The 17,597-nt window shown below is 43.0% G+C and overlaps 1 protein-coding gene across 2 annotated transcripts in view; it reads right to left on the bottom strand.

The window, feature by feature from the left end:
• IARS1 (isoleucyl-tRNA synthetase 1) overlaps positions 1 to 17,597 on the bottom strand; it is a 217,765-nt gene that overhangs the window by 62,208 nt on the left and 137,960 nt on the right. For both annotated transcript variants that reach the window (XM_075072949.1, XM_075072950.1), the window contains 2 exons: positions 13,258 to 13,405; positions 4,576 to 4,696 (listed from right to left, as the gene is read on the bottom strand). In XM_075072949.1, the coding sequence (XP_074929050.1) occupies positions 4,576 to 4,696; positions 13,258 to 13,405 (269 nt within the window). The remainder of the gene's footprint in view (positions 1 to 4,575; positions 4,697 to 13,257; positions 13,406 to 17,597) is intronic.

The raw sequence follows: 17,597 nt of genomic DNA, 5'->3' as shown, positions 1-17,597 counted from the left end.
AGTATCCAACTGGACAGTAAAACAATTAAGTACATTTGTAACAGATTATATTAACTATGCTTCAACAAAAAATGTTTCAGCTAGCTATTAAATGCATACTACTACATATTAAATGCACCCACTTATGAAACAGAGGTCTCAGTGTAAATGGTAGAGGGAGCTAATAAACAATTCAACCCATTAGTAGGTTGAAAGGCTCAGACGAGCTAACCTTGATTATCCCCCAAACTCCTCTGGACTGTGACACCAATGGAAGATCAAGGATATTGTATGGAGTCCCTTAGTCGCTGGCCCTCCATTTAGGTTGTTAACCGGTCAAAGTGGGGAGAGGCACTGTAAGGTGCTCCCTGTTAAACAGGGTCAACGAGGGAGAGAACCACAGATACACCCTGTAGGAGGATTAAGGAAAGTGTGTTGAAAGCTTTTAACAGGGAAATTGTGGAAGGGACACTTCCACCAAGGTAATGTGTTAAGAGTCCAGGAGACTAAATTAAATTATGATACAAATAAATGGTCAAATGAGTACGTCTCAAAAGGACCAAAAGAAGGAACCTCTATTGATCAAATGATAACAAAAGCTTAGTTGCTCACAAAGGCATTGTAGCTATGTATTTCGTAAACCATCGGAGAGTTCCTGGAACCTGCCAAACCTACAATCACTCATTGGTAATCTTACCTACCTGTCATGGAGGTAGAAAGATTTATGTAAAATGGGTGTGAAAAAAATGCTTTTAAAAGGATGCCATAAAAATCTGTTAATTTGGCATTTGTTAAGTAATGTGGCCAGTTGTTTGGTACTACTCCGTTGAAAATTCGTAAGTTCATTAAAAACAAACAATATTATGTAGCGCTGATAGCTATATTATACCTATAATATATACTGTTTGGTTAGCTGTGTTACAGATCCTGGCTGTGGAACTCTAGACAAATGCAGCAGCTTCTCAACAAACTTGGGAGAGATTAGTTTCGGGGCCTAGACATTTGGATTGGAGTGTCCCCACTGCCATCAGGAGTGCCAGACATGGGGTCTGGATATGGAGTGTGTGCCTAGAGACCCAGAGCCAGAGAGACAGTGCCTAAACTCTGTGTAGCTCCAGGAAGTCAAGAGCATGTGGGAACCAAGTTTTGGTTCAGCACAGTACCTTGGTGAGCAACTAGGGGTGGGAGTATTCACTGGGTGTCAATAAAACATTCACCACAATATTTCTTTTACCAAGGTATAGACTGGGAAATACTACAATAAAGTTCAACTACTGCAGGTAATAAAAATGGCTCCCACTCTAACAGTGGAAATAGTTTGTTTTTAAAGCACTAGCAGTTGTACAAGTTATTCCCATTTTTTCTAAAAATATGTCATGTTCACAAAAATAAGATGGAACCAGACTGATCTAATTTTTAAGGTCAGAGCACTTGCACTATTTTTTTTTAAGGGAGAAAATCAAATAAAAAGTTGAAGCTCTTTCAAATATTTCCAGTGACTTAAGTTTGCTCTAAGTCACTGAAAAAAACACCACTACGTTTTAATGAACTTGTTTGAGCCACTTCTAAACAGGTCTGTAGGAGTGCTCCCATGTCAGGGGACTTTCAGTCAACTTTCTTCTTATCCTATAAACTGTCTATAACTCTTTCCAGGCTCCCCAATCACCTAAAATTGGAGTGTTCTTATTCTCTTCCCTTTCCTCCAATGCCAGTTTAAGTAGGACACAAAATAGAGACAACCATCATTGAATCAAATTTAGCCTAGATGCTGGCTACCTAAACTGCTGGTTAAAAATGTGGACAGATTCAGCTGTTATCAAGGGGTAAACTGGTGCTTTACAACTACAAGTAGATACTGTACTATAGGTGGACAACTGATACGAAATTTAGCTACACTCTGAATACAGAAATTGTCAAAAGAGGAATAAAGCTGAACTGCAGTGAATTACCTTTTCATTCAGTGCAGTATTTCATGCCCTTTTACAATGTTTCACACACAAACACACACACAAAATAGCCTCTTTATGTTGTTCAACACAGTTTTTTAAGTACTGACGAGGATTCCATTGTAATTGGTTTGATTTTGGTTTCTCTGTGTTCCGTTATTCTTATCCAGGTAGTTAGATCTTTAGCACAGGAACTATGAAGTCACGTGGAATTTATTGCCAAGTTTAGTTCCAGTCACTCTTCAACTATAAATGCTACCATGTCTATTTGTTCATTATTTTCGGAGTGTCACCTCTGCGATCTAATCTCTTATACAGAAGTATAAATGTGAAAATTCATCAAAAAAACAAGCTGATATTAATTTTTTGAAAAGTACAGCAGATTATAACAAGGTAAAACTGGTGAAATCCAGTAATGTATTTGCAAATTAAATAGATTCAGATGTTTTATGCAGAAGTATAAATAAAAATGTTACATTCATCAGCATTCACCTCAACATGGGATGTGATACTCATTAAGGGAATGTAACATACTTTCATCTAGCCTAAAAATAAACATTAGCATCTAACATCAATATATTGCTACAGCAGAGCAGCTTCTTGACTTCCTTTTTCTTATATTTTTCTTTTAAGTGAAAGTTTTTCTTCTTCCTAGCAAAAAACACACTTTTCTTTTTTATAAAGCCAGCTGATAAGACTTCTCTCATTCTTTGAGAGATTTTTTCCCCATTAAGAACCCAAAGTGGAGAGATCTGATGCATAAGAGATCTCTTCCCCCGCATTTTTCTTTTTTCTATCAACACTCTTCTCTTTAGAACTCTAACCAATTCCTGTTCTATGTGTGCACAAATACGATACCGTACAAAGAAAACACATACTTTTCTATGCTTCATCCTGATATCTACATTCTTTCCTCTACATATCAAGGAAAGGATGGCCCTAGAGGGCCTTTCCTCTTTTTTAACCTGATATATACTCACAGAGCTCTGAAACATGAGGCTTCTTCCCATTCTGGTCACAATTTCAGAACTTGGTATTCAACCAATAAGTCTATTTCATCATGGCAATGATGAAAGAATTGCTTTACCGTGGCAAAGGGAAAAAATTCACTACAGCTGTCCTAGTGGCTGTCAAGGTTCCACTTGAGGGAGTTCAGGAAGCTACAGAAGCACAGGAAAGCCTCTGCAGAGCTTTACAGCAGATTTCTAATAATAGCAATAGTTGTATACCAGATTCCCTTTAGCGCAATTTGTGCCACACCCTAAATCTCTTTACTGCTACCGTAATCCAGATTAATTCAGTGAACAGCTCCGATAAGTGCAGCCTCAATAATTCAGTGCAGGATTTCTACATTACGTTCTTGGACAACTGAAGAATTTATAGGCTTTCCCAGCTAAAAAGTTCTTGGGATTTAACAAGTGCTATGATGGTGAAAGCCAACCTCCTTTGCAGATATCTCTTAGGGCTTGTCTACACTGACCCACAGTTTGGACTAAAGGGCTGCCAATAGCAGTATTCAACAAAGCGCTATGCTGTAACTTCTGCGTGTGAATGCGGTGGGCACAAACTGAAATATTTCTAGTTCGCATTAACTGAATCCTCTTCAAACAGGACTATATTTAATAGGAATTAGGAACCTTTTAGTCTGAGCCCACAGTGCAGCACTTTGGTGCGCACTGCTATTCACAACTCTGCAGTCCCAACTACAGGACAGTGTAGACATAGTCTAAGTGTCCAGTGCCCTTTAAAATATGCTTTGACTCATGGGTATATAGTTCATTGCACCAGACGACTTGCCTCAGTGGCTTCCTGCACCTTCCTCGTACATTTAAATGGCACATCAATACAATATGAGCATATGGAGAGATCTGAAACAGATATTATATAAATAAGCCATAAAAATGATAAATAGTATATTTTTAATGTGTTCATGGTGCTGTGATTTAAGAAGAAACTAGAGAAATTCATTCTCTTCAACATATCCAAGAGGGTTATTGACCTAAGAAACAATGTCAAGGGATTTGCCCAGTGTGGGATGACATTTACTCAGTATGGTTATTTCTCAAGATTATTTTGTCTGGTTGAAATTTTTTTTTTTACCATTTTGATCTTCCTCACAACTCTCAATTTTTTGGGGGAGGAGGAACTCATTTTTGTTTAAGGCTGCTGTTCAATTACTAGTTCCAGATTCATTACTATTTCATAATAGGTTTGTTCATTGCCCTAAATCTCTGAAAGGTTCTAACGCACCAAGTAAACTCAATAAATCTTTATTACTGAGCCCAGACGGGTGAGTTCAACAGCACTGTGAAATGAATGTGAGTACTTCAAAAACTGTGGTCATTTTACAGGCTTCATTGCGGGAGAAGTTACTTCAGGCTGAAGGCCATGGTATCACCATAACTAAGTTCTTATAACAGCAAGAATGGTATGTACATCAATTAGATTAATATTCTGTAGCTGCACATTTCCCTGTGTTATTGTTTTAAGATTTTTTTGCCCCTTTCTTTCATGAAATCTGATCTGAAATCTGAAAATCCCTGGATAAATGCATCCTTTGTGCAAGCCCCTCCCTAGTCACCAGTCAGTGAAAAATCACTCAAATGAAATCTTTTCCTGAACTGAAACAAAAAGCAAAAGATGCACATACCTGCCATTTCAGCCTTGAAGAACTGAATGAGTGACTGCGTGAAGGAAAGAATCCACTTATCCATGATGTTGTTGCTCTCTTTCATCGTGTTCTCATTGTACAGGAATTCCTTTCCATCTTCCTATAAACATCATTGGAAAAATGAATAGTAGTATAGCATGTCAATGTTTGAACACATTAAATCCTGTACAGTAATATCCATCAGCAGCAGATCTCAAAGCACTTCAATCTTTTAATGTGTTTATCTCAACACTTCTGTGAGTTAGGTCAGTGCCATTTTAACCTCATTTTACAGATGGGGAACTGAGACAGAGAATAAAGGTATGTCTACACTACCCACCGGATCGGCAGGGAGTGGTTGGGGGAGGAGGCAAGCAACGGGTGAGGTTGTTGCAGGGGTACCCCATAGAATGACATTCAGCTCATCATTTCTGCGGCATCTGACAGGGAGCGGCTGTGCTCTCTGGTACACTAGTTCTCTAGTACACTTGCCCAATATTCTAGGTAGAATTGACTATTTGTAGACACAACATAAAGGAGGGAATGACCCGGGGAGTCATACCCATTTTTGTCTTTGCGCCCCCGGCTGACCTCAGCAAAGGTCACCAGCAAAGGAGCACCCATGACAGCAGCAGACGGTACAGAACAACTGGTAACTGTCTCTGCTACCTTGCAAAGGCAAATGAATGCTGCTGTGTAGTGCTGCAGTACCACCTCTGTCAGTGGCATCCAGTACACATATGGTGACAGTGACAAAAGGCAAAACAGGCTCCATGGTTGCCATGCTATGGTGTCTGCCAGGGCAATCCAGGGAAAAAGGGCACGAAATGATGTCTGCCGTTGCTTTCATGGAGGAAGGAATGAGTGACAACATTTACCCAGAAACACCTGCGACACTGTTTTTGCACCATCATGCATCGGGATCTCAACCCAGAATTCCAATGGGCGGGGGAGACTGCGGGAACTATGGGATAGCTACAGGATAGCTACCCACAGTGCAACGCTCCAGAAATCGACACTAGCCTCGGTACATGGATGCACACCACCGAATTATTGTGCTTTGTGTGGCCGCATGCACTCGACTTTATACAATCTGTTTTACAAAACTGGTTCATGTAAAATCGGAATAATCCTGTAGTGTAGACATACCCTAACTTAGCTAGACACAAAAAATCATGGACTGAATAGAGTCACTGGATGAATGTCTCATTACAACTTTCTGTAACCCACTTAATCCCCTGCTCCTGGTTCCCCCCCCCCCATCCCTTTTCCCACTGTCACTGCTGGGATTTTAATGGGCCACTGTCCCTTGAAATGTGTTAGCTACATACACTAAATAATCTGTTCCACCTTGTATTCAGAATGTTACAGCTGAATACATTACCTCACCCACCTTTTCTCTCTTGCAAACTTAAAGCAATATTGTGTGGCCATAGTCTCAACCTATATCATATCAAGACTGTTAAAGGCTGGAAAGCAAAAGCCATTAGAATTGAAGTCGGTACACCACATCTGGCCACAGGCCTCTCTACATTAGAGGGGGGAAGGATAGCTCATTGGTTTGAGCATTGGCCTGCTAAACCCGGGGTTGAGAGTTCAGTCCTTGAGGGGGCCATTTAGGGAGCCAGGGCAAAAATCTGTCTGGGGATTGGTCCTGTTTTGAGCAGGGGGTTGGATTAGATCACCTCCTGAGGTCCCTTCCAACCCTGCTATTCTATGATTGCAATTAAAAACCTACAGCTGGTCTGTCCCAGCTGACTCAGGCTAAGGGGCTGATTAATTGCAGTGTAAAAGTTCAGGCTTGGGACCACAGAGCCCGGGCTCCATCCTGAGTCCAAACATCTACACTGCAATTAAATAGCTCCTTTGTCCAAGCCCCACAAGCCTGAGTCAATGGTGCGGGCCAGCCACAGGTGTCTAACTGTAGTGTAGGCATACCCTCAGTTGAGGAGCTCATCTTTGAACTGGACTTCCACTGATTGCCTTGACAAGTGAAACTACATATGGATCTCTTTGTCTACTATTCATGCAACCATCTCTGTGGTGCAAAGTGCCAGCTGCTTAATGGTGCACAACAAGATTACACAACAACTCAGGGTGAGGAAAGTGAACACTAATTTACCCATCTGTAACTGCAACGGCAATTTTAAGGGGGCAGAATATAATTACCAGATTTCAGCCAGGACACTGGGATTAGCTATTTCTCTCTTACAGAAGTATAATGAAACTAACAAGTGGCCAGAGCCTCTATATTAGGTCTTACTCAAAAAATAAGACCTTCAGCAGCATATTATCTTCTACTTCTATGCTGAGGCATTGTTTCATTACTGATTCATAAAGAAAAATTACATTTGCTGAATTAAAAAATTATTTGCTGAAGGATCCAGGCTTTCCACATGCGTTTCCTATCCCCAACTCTGCTGATCTTGCAAAATCTAATGGGATGACAGCACAAAATGGTTGGCTGCAAAGCTCATTTCAGCTAATTCCATGGTCACAGGTAAAAAAACCCCAAAACCTAAATGTGTTTAGGGAACATGAGAAATTTCTTATGAAGGCTGTGAGGATCCTCAGAAAAGGCTTGTTAATTATAAGGTAGTTATCAAACTTTCTTTGAAAAAGATTATTACTAAAAAGATAAAAGTTTGCAAAAAACTATTTATTGAAGTCTGCTGCCACTATCACTTCAAATGGCAGGCTTCCAAAGTGATTAAATGGTTACCATAATTTCAAGAGTACTACAAGGTCTGAACTTTTTGCTTCGTTTCCAGCCTATCAGAAATGTCTTCACTAATAAGTGGTAACTTATTATAGGATGACTTTGTTGAAAGGAAGAAATTGTTTTCAAAGGATCCCACATATGTAAAAATGTCAACATCTGGCAAAATAATAGTGTTGCTGAGGAAAGACATTTTGATCTTTTTTGTGGATTAACAGGAAGTGTTCAGCACACGTATCACTTACTCCAATGTCTTTCATTAGCTCTTGACATCTACTGGTTACATTCAAAGACCTATTGCTAACAGTAACTATTTTACAAAGATGCAATATAGCTTATATGTGGTGCTGTCCTCTTGCTATTGCTAAGGTGATTCATAGAATTATAGGACTGAAAGGGATCTTGAGAGGTCATTTACTTCAGTTCCCCATACTTATGGCAGGACTAAGTATTACCTAGACTAGTGGTCTCCAAGGTGGGGTGCGCAAGACCATCCATTGTGGGGCACAGTAGGAGGAGTGCTGCCAGAGTGGGGTGTGGGGGTGTGGAAAGGGTGGCTGGAACAGGGAGGGAATGAGCGAGGAAGCTCTTCCCTCCTCTCCCCGACCGCCCCGGAGGGCCACCCGGAATGCAGGGGCTTTAGGGCCCTGGGATAAGGGGGCCCTGGCCTGCAGTTCTAAAGCCCTTTTCGGAATGCAGCCTTGCGTACTCCGGCCCGTGGAGGAGCAGGGGCAGCCAGCCAGCTGGAAAGAAGCGGCGCTTTCCCCTTCAAAGCCAGCTGGAGAGAAGCGGCTGCCTCTCTCCAGCCACTGGCTGTGCGGCCACCCCTGCTCCCCCTGAGTCCTCCGGCCCGTGCTCACAGGGCCGCATTCCAAAAGGGGCTTTAGAGCTGCAGGCCAGGGCCCCAGGGCCCCCTTAGCCTAGGGCCCTGCAGCCTCTAAAGCCCCTGCAGTTCAGGTGGTCCTGCAGGGGGAGAGGGTGGGCAGCTCCCAGAATTGCGCCTCCCAGAATCGTGGCCATGGGGGCGGTGCTGCGCAGAGCCACCTCCACACCCCCTGCACCAAACAGGAGCTTCCCTAGGTAAGTGCTCTGCACCTCCTGCCTGGTCCAGCCCTGAGCCTCCTCCCACACCCTACCTCCCTCCCAGATCCCACACCCCACCCTAAATCCCCTCCCTCACCCTAACTCTAATCCAGACCTTTGAATCGCTGTATCACAAAGTGTTAAACCAAGATTTTCAGAATTAATGAAGCATATTCACATTGCTCTCACTAAAAAATATTAATAATATTTTGAGATCAAAAAGGGTTTTGTACCATTAATAAATATTGTTTATTTCATCTCTCATCCTTTTATAAAAGACGGTTACTCACCTTTGTAACTGTTGTTCTTCGAGATGTGTTGCTCATATCCATTCCAGTCAGGTGTGTGCGTGCCGCGTGCACGTTCGTCAGAGAAACTTTTACCCTAGCAACACTCGGCGGGTCGGCTGGGCGCCCCCTGGAGTGGCGCCGCCATGGCGCCGGATATATACCCCAGCCGACCGACAAAACCTTCAGTTTCCTTCTTGCCGGGCTAACTACCCGACAGTGGGGAAGGGAGGGGTGGGGTTTTTGGAAATGGAATTATGAGACAAACACATTCTCGAAGAAAACAGTTAACAAAGGTTGAGTAACCGTCTTTTCTTCCTTCGAGATAAGTGATTGCTCATTATCCCCATTCCAGTCAGGTGATTCCCCAAGCCTTACTAGGCAGAGGGGTTGGAGATGATGTGGAGCGTGTAGAACGCGTGCGCCAAAGTGCTGCATTCATCTCTAGACTAGCTGGACGCCAGAGGTAGTGCGAGGTAAGGTGTGGACCGACGACGAGGTCGCTGCATCAAAGCATATCTCCTGGATAGCAGCGTTGGGCAGAAGGCAGCTGATGAAGCTGAGCGTCCTGGCCAGAATGCGCCGTTAGAATGGCCCGAAGGGACATGAGGCCTAGGTCACTATGCTGTTCGGATGCATGCTGTCACCCAAGAGGAAATTCTCTGGGGAGGAGACTGGCAGACCTTTTCATCTTTCTGCGACCGCCACAAAGCTGGGCGAGACTTCCGGAAGGCCTTCGACCGCTCAACTATAGGAAAAGTAAGCGCTCTTGCGCACATAAGGAGTGTAGCGCTTGCTCCCGCGAGAAGAGTGGGGCTGGAAAGAAAACTGGGAGGAAGATGTTCCCTGGTTGTCTGGAAGGCAGCACTACCTTAGGAGGAATGCGGATGAGGTCACAGCTGTGCCTTGTCCTTATGAAAGACAGTGTACGGCGGGTCCACCATGAGGCTCGAAGCTCGAGACCCGCCTGGCCGATGTAATGGCCACCAGGAGATGTTTTCCACGGACAGGTACAGGAAGCATAGCAAGTCGCTAGGCCAAAAGGTGGGTGCATTAGTCTGTATCAGGACCAATGAGATCCCAGGTAGGGGCAGGGAACGTAACGGGATAGAGGGCTCAGGCCCTTAATGAAACCGAGAGACCAGGGGTGGAGAACATGGAATGACCACCCTCGCCTGGATGGAAAGTGGATATAGCCGCTAAGTGCACCTTCAGAGAGGATGTCGCCAGGCCCTGCTGCTTCAGGTACCAGAGGTAGTCTAGACCGTGGGAATCGAGGCCTCCGAGGAGCAACGTCCTGTGTTGCCACCAGCAAGAGAACGTTTCCACGCCAGATACGTAGAGCAAGTGGAAGGCTCCTGCTACTAGGAAAGATGCTGTACCGGAGCGGACAGGCGCACTCCGCTGTTGGTTAGCATGCCGAGCCACGCTGTGGATGGAGGGCTCGCGAGTCTGGGGTGACTGAAGCCTGCCGTGGTCTTGCGTGATCAGGTCTGGAAGGAGAGGGAGGGGAACTGGAGTGGCTATGGACAGATCTAGCAGGGTGGTGAACCAGTGCTGTCTGGGCCATGCAGGTGTGATCAGGATCAGATGCGCTTTGTCCCTGCGGAGCTTCAACAGGACCTTGTGCACCAAAGGGAACGGAGGGAAGTCATATAGCAGGTGGTGCCTCCATGACAGGACGAATGCATCCGTGATCGACCCCGGAGAGAGACCCCGAAAGGAGCAGAACTCCTGGCACTTTCTGTTCAAGCGGGAGGCGAACAGATCTATGAGGGGAAATCCCCACCTCTGGAAGATTGAATGGATAATGTCCGGCCTTATTGACCATTCGTGACAGAGGAAGGATCGGCTCAGCCGGTCCGCCAGAGTGTTCCGAACCCCCGGGAGAAAGGATGCCACTAGGTCTATCGAGTGGGCTATACAGAAGTCCCAGAGTCGAACGGCCTCTTGACACAGGGGAGACGAGCGGGTCCCCCCCGTTTGTTGATATAGTACATGGCCGTTATGTTGTCCGTGAACACAGACACACAACGGCCGTGAAGATGTTGCTGGAACATCTGATACGCGAGGCGGACTGCTCTCAACTCCCGGATGTTTACGTGGAGCGTCAGCTCCTGGGACAACCAAAGGCCCTGGGTACGAAGGTGACCTAGATGAGCCCCCCAACCAAGGGTCAGGGCCGCTTCCATGAGGAGCTGCTTTAACCTGATGTCCCCCTCCTTCTTAGTTCTTGGCTTGAAAGCCTTGCAAATAGAGCACTTAGCAGATAAGTGTGATTCCCCGAGGCACTTCAAACAGGAGTCATGGGGATCTCCTGTTGGCATCGGCCTGTGACAGGCCAAGCACTGCTTGAAACTCGGTGAGCCAGGCATGAGCTCCGGCACCGGGTGCGGGGAAGGGGCTACTCCCTGAACCCCACGAACAATCACTAACTAACAAACTATAACTATAAACTATAACTAAATTTAACTAACTATATATATAAGAACAAACAACAACTACGGATACAACAACAAGAAGAAGAACTACGAGTAGCTAGGGAAGGTAGAGGTCAGCTAAGCCGCACTCCACTGTTCCAACGACCGACACGGGGCGGTAAGAAGGAACTGAAGGGTGGCCGGGTCAGCTGGGGTATATATCTGGCGCCATGGCGTCACCACTCCAGGGGGCACCCAGCCGACCTGCCGAGTGTTGCTAGGGTAAAAGTTTCTCCGACGAATGTGCACGTGGCGCGCACACACCTGACTGGAATGGATATGAGCAATCACTCGAAGAAGAATTTCTTTTTTTTGTATGTTTGATAATGTACATAATATATTAGTATAGTAGTACATGTATATAATTTATACATAAATAAATACACATATATTGGAGGTGCGTGCTCAAAAAATTTTTTACTGATAGGGATGCGTGATCAAAAAAGTTTGGAGACCACTGATCTAGACCATCCTTGACAGGCCTTTGTCTAATCTGCTCTTAAAAAAAATTCTTCATTGACAGATTCCACAACCTCCCTAGGCAATTTAGTCCAGTGGTTAACCACCCTGACAGTTAGGAATTTTTTCCTAACGTACAACCTAAACTGCCCTTGCTGCAATTTAAACCTACTAGTTCTTGTCCTATTCTTGGAGATTAAGAAAAACAATTTTTCTCCCTCCTCCTTGTAATAACATTTTATGTACATGAATGTCTAGTATCAAGTATTCTTGACTACCAACATTTTTACACAAATCTACAGTGAATGCAGTTATCTTAGGTGGCACGTGTGACATTTTTTAGGAATGATGAATTTCTTTATTCAGTATTACTGATTTACAGTATACTGGGCTAGATGGACCTTTGGTCTGACCCAGTATGAGTTCTTACAGTAGTCTAATCCTCTCTGGATTAGACTACTCTCTATAATTTTTTAAATTATTTATTGGTGACATCATTAATTTTTTTTAGCATGCATGCTATCAAGAGTGCTTTTGAAGCTCTGAGAAATTATCACTCCAAACTTAAGTCAAAGGTCATCAAGACAAGAGAGTCAAAGCTTCAAACCCTCCTTTCCTATTACCTAGCTGTGAGCTATGAAGTTCTGGTTTTGGTGTAGTGTGAGCCAGTTCCTTCCAAGGAAAGGAACGGAAGAAAAGTTAGCTGAAGGAAAAAACAGCAATCTGCTCTGAAAGGACCAACAAACCTCATGTAACTTTTTTCACAAGTGTTAACTCCGGTGTCCTCGTTAGTTAGTGTTTGGTTGGTGAACTTACTCCTTGTCAAAAATGTGATGCTAGCAACACTGATCTGATTTGAAGCCAGGCTTAAAACGAGCATGTACTGCACAAGGTTTACTCCATAGCTCAATTTTTCTATTCCAGTTCCAACACTATAATGTTGCTATGGCATACAATGTATTTCAAAACCAAGTAAAAGCACCTTTGTACTGTAAGAAATGTTTGTATCTTGAAAGGATACAAACATTTGTAAGAGCAAGAAAGCTAACATACTACCGACGTCGGTAAACTTCCATCTCCTGCTATTTCTGTAATATTATAAACCTACACAGTGCTTTACAGACAACTAAAAATGATGTTTACAATGTAATTTATGACAGGGATGTAGCCAAGCCATAAGGAGTGGGAAGAATAGGACTAAAGAGCTACAGCAGTAAGTTAACTCTGGCTGCTGATGCATGCAACTTGAGAGTTAACCTCATTTTTTATCCTTATCCTTCCTCTGTACCTTCTATTTTCTTTGATATACACATACATGCACTCATTACAGCTTAGAAGGGAAGATTACCATTTGTAGCATTTGGGGCTTGATCCAACACGAGTTGAAGTCAATGCAAATGACTTGCATTGACTTCAGTGGACTTTGGATCATGCTCTTGGAGCACAGGATGGAAGCATGGTGGACTGGGTCAGAGAACCATACTCCAGGCTTAAGGAGCTCAGCAAGAGAAGGTACTGAGAACAAAAGGAGACTAACAGGGTGGAGTCAGGTTTGTGGCAAGAGGGTATATTATTAACACAACATAATCCACCAAGAAATAGTGCCAGGTGTACAAACTAGCCTTTGCCTTCTCAGTGTCTCAAAACTTCATACCTTATGTTGCAGGATCACAATATTTTGAATGAGAAAGCGATACGCGTTGTACCAGGGCAGGAAGACATCCTTCAGCACATCTCTTACTCCTTCCTCCTTAAACCGCAAGTTTTCGGCTCTTACCACAGGAGAATTGATGAGGTACAGCCTGCAGAGAAACATTGCAATAGGGTCAGCTAGGAAGAAGTTTAATGGCATTTCCCCTATGGTTTCTATTACTCATATTAGAAAGCTTGTCATTTAAAAATATTTATATATATATATATAATATATATTATCATAATATATTATATTTATATATATTACATTCTCTAAAAGATTACCTGCAATACTTATCAAATGTTTTACAACCATAGCAAAATACCAAACATTGTGCCACAGTGATAGAAAAACACTAGACGGGATGGATTCACAGAAAAGAAATACAAAAAAGACAAAATCTTAAGTAGATACAGATGCCGAAGATTTGAAGGTTTGTACCCTAGTCATATTCTTGTTCCAGCTAGATACTACCAGTATTGACATGGTGAAAAACAGTCAGGACTAAGAATCAATACAATAGAATACTATATATCCTCTCCTCAAAGTCCATAAGGGAGAATTGCTCTTTGCTGTTGTGACTTTTACAAAAGCTGTCCTGATGCTGAGGAGTGATCCGATCAGCTCAGCAAGAGGGAAGCCACTCCTTTCTCAGAATCACTCCTGCTTGCGCCTGGAATCCAAGGAGGCTGGCTGCCTTGAAGGCCAAGTGTCATTGCTGGATCCTTCAGAAAGTGTTCTTGACTGTTCTAGGTTTCAAGATCCATGTTAAGACAGAGCTATTCTCTGGCACAATCTGAAAGTCTTACGTCCTTTAGCAATGGATACTACTTATATGGACAGTTTGTTTTGGGCTTCCTTATAACAGCTGGAGTCCAAAGGATCCAACTTCAATACCAGGAGAAGTTTCAAATTTGATCTACTTGGTCCAGGAGGCACTGTCTCAGATCAGTTTCTCCTGATTAGGAAATATCTTGGAAGATGACTTCACAAACAGGCATATCCCTGGTAGCGTCCTTCCCAAAACACTGAAAACCATTAGCCATGCAAAACTCATGATGTTCTGGGAGGGAAACTGATACCCTGCCTTTTCTACTGCCTTCCACCACAATTGACAAAGCCCCAGTATTATATCTATAGGTCAAGATAACAAGGAGGGAATACAAAAGAAAATTTTAACAACCTTTCCCTGTCTAATCCCTATAACTAAACTGAAGGTTTCTAAACAAAAAGCTAACTAACTTTCCCACATAGAGGAGGGAGTAACGTACCATGACTCACTAGCTAGTGGTTAGAAAGGAATGGAGACAATGGTGGAAACCTGATTGAATAGATATATGGTCTTGAGGAGTGTTATGCATATGTCGGCTAATGCAGTACTGCACAAAAGATTCAGGGCCACATGGCAGGCTCACAACTCCTACAGAGTGGCTCAAGAAATCCAAAGTTCATTAAGGAGAACATAACTGATAGGAAGTATCTTTCCACTATTTGCTCAACTCTACCAGTCAGAAGAGACAACTTCAAGAGCTGCCAGTTGAGATTTTCTCATACTGCATGAAGAGCAAACAAAGGTTTTAACAAGGCTAGACAAGGGATTTTCACTTTCTGCCTTACCCTCACCCCCCACCACACTATATCATTTTAAGGACAGGATAGTGGGTGCTCGTTTTGGAGTACCCATTTCCATAGCCACATGAAGTCATTGAGCCACTATTCCACTTAACCAGTTACCCCACTAGAGGCCAACATACAAAACTTGAGGTCCTTACTGAACGAAACAAGTCAGCTTCTTCCACAGGATTCAGGTGTGCCAACATTTTTGTTTTGTTTTGTTTTTAAGTACTAAATAAAAACACCGGTACCACGAATAATGCATAATCTCTCTATTTAGTAAAAAATGAAGTAAGCAGTGAATCTGAAATAATGTAGAATGAAGATTAAGTCTGTAGCCTGTAAATCCGCTGCAAAGGAGAAGAGTAGTTCACATAAATAGATATATTTTTGGCAGTAAAATGAAACCATATTCACTTATCTTTTTTCAAGTGTATCATATATGTATCCATTTCAGTTTGCAAAAAGTTTTTCTTTTAAAAACCTTATATCTGCACTGCCCTAAGCTAGTATTTTAAACTACAAAGACAACTTGGTTTCTACTAAAGTATAACAGACTACTGAGATCAGAACTGGTGGTTACTTAGCTAACTTAACCTTAACAATTACTTAAAATAAAGATGTATGTAGTACTTCATTCAACTTGCCAAAATCTTTTCTTTTTAAGATTTCACAATGTCAATAACAGATTTATTTCAGAACTCAATTTTGTCATGTTTATAAACAGTTAAGAACACAAATTTCTAAACTAATGACTCTATACAGAGATTTCCTTTAGGGCCTTGAAAAACCCTAATTGGGCCTGACAGAATACATTCAAAATTACTAGACCATGAATTCTTCTTGAAAGACCTTCTCACATAACATAATACATAAATACAGCTGTTAGGGGCAAATAGTGGTAAAGCATGAAAGTCAGCATTAAGGAATTGTAATTCAAACTTTGAATTTAACATTCAACTCTAAAAGCTAGACTTCAATTACATGTTTAAAAAATGAGAAAACTTCTTTTGAATTTAGATGATCAATATGTGGCAAAGTAAAATAGTTCAGTATTATGTCTAATTACATAAATATTTGTAACAAAGTTCCTCCTTTACCCTGGTGGGTCTTGCATTATGGCGATTTGTCACCTCAGTGATCTTCCCTCTGGTGGAAAACCACAGTCTGGTCAACTCCTCCTGTGTCTGATCAGGAGTTGCAAGGTTTGGGGGGACCAGGCCGCCCTATTACTCCCGATTCCAGCCCAGGGCCCTGTGGATCGCAGCTGTGTATAGTGCCTCCTGTAACAGCTGCATGACTGCTACAATCCCTGGGCTACTTCCCATAGCCTCCTCCAACATCTTCTTTTATCTCACCACAGGACCTTCTCTTGCTGTCTGATAATTCCTCATCCTCCAGTAGCACACCCTCTCAGGTCTGCTCCCTTCTGCGCCTCTTGCTCCCAGCTCCTCACACATGCTTCCTCTCCTCTGGCTCCTCCCCGCCTGACTGGAGTGAGCTCCTTTTTAAACCCAGCTGCCCTGATTAGCCTGCCCTGATTGGCTGCAGGTGTTCTAATCAATGTAGCAATCTCTACTGCCTTCTAGAAAGATCTTAATTGGCCCCAGGTGCCTTGATTAACCTGGAGAAACTGCCATTTGGTTACCATGGTCCTAGGGATTTGTTTAGCCTGGGGCTAACATACCTGTTCTTCAGTACTTTACTGTAGCCATCTGGCCTTGCCCCATCACAATATGTAAATGAAACAGCAATTTGGACTCCAATTTTTTATTTATTTATTTTTTGGTATAGCAAATCTCATTGTACAAGCCTTTGTGCATGCTGTCACTGACTCTTGCGATTTGTTCTCAAGTCACAGGATTTTGGCTGGATCTGGAACCAGTCTCAAAATGATACCAGAAGCTCCAACCCCCTCACAAACTTCAGCCCAGTCACCCACTTTCTTGCCTCCTGGGGAAGAGTAGCTCTGACCTTCTTCTATTCACATTAGAGAAGGAACTGGAGCAAGGTGGTTGGTCCGTGCTGCCCCTTATACCCTTGGTTGGGAGCAAAAGGCAGCAAAGGGAGCAGGCATGGACCAACAGACACTGCTACTGAGAAGTTTCCAGTCTGAGGGGCATGGAGCACATGCACACCCACAGTGAGTACCCACAGGGACCAGCATTATGAAGGGAGTAAAGAGGACCTCATGCAGCTGCCCACCCAGGCCTGGCAGAATTGACATGAGGGCCGGGGGGGAGAGGTGATATGACACAAAAAATTAATTAATTAGAATGGGGGCTAAGCTGGAAGATCCAGGCCACCTTACTCAATAAATCGGGCAGAGTTTACAACACTAACTGTCTCACATACACTGGAGGTGGGGAAGGAAAATACAAAAATCTTCAAACAGACCGAAAACACTACATAATTTTTTATCTCATAATTTGTGAACCAGGTCTCACGTGATTTATAAGTGTCTGACTGGAGATTTTTGAACTTTCAGGGCTGGCAATAATGTATAAACACAGACACTGCACACCAATAATACTGTCGTCTCTAAATTTTCCAAATTTATTTTACATAAATGTCATTTTAAATCTTTACCCACTGTGTTTGAAGGTTACCACAACAGCAAATGGCCTGTAAATAAACTTAGGAAAGTAACAAACACTACTGTCTGCAGGCTTCAGAAAACATGCACT

The sequence above is a fragment of the Chelonoidis abingdonii genome, chromosome 16 (genome assembly GCF_003597395.2).
Source record: "Chelonoidis abingdonii isolate Lonesome George chromosome 16, CheloAbing_2.0, whole genome shotgun sequence".
In the NCBI taxonomy this organism is placed as follows: Eukaryota; Metazoa; Chordata; order Testudines; family Testudinidae; genus Chelonoidis; species Chelonoidis abingdonii.
The sequence above is the reverse complement of the archived record's forward strand: the minus strand, read 5'-3'. Positions and strand labels throughout refer to the sequence as shown.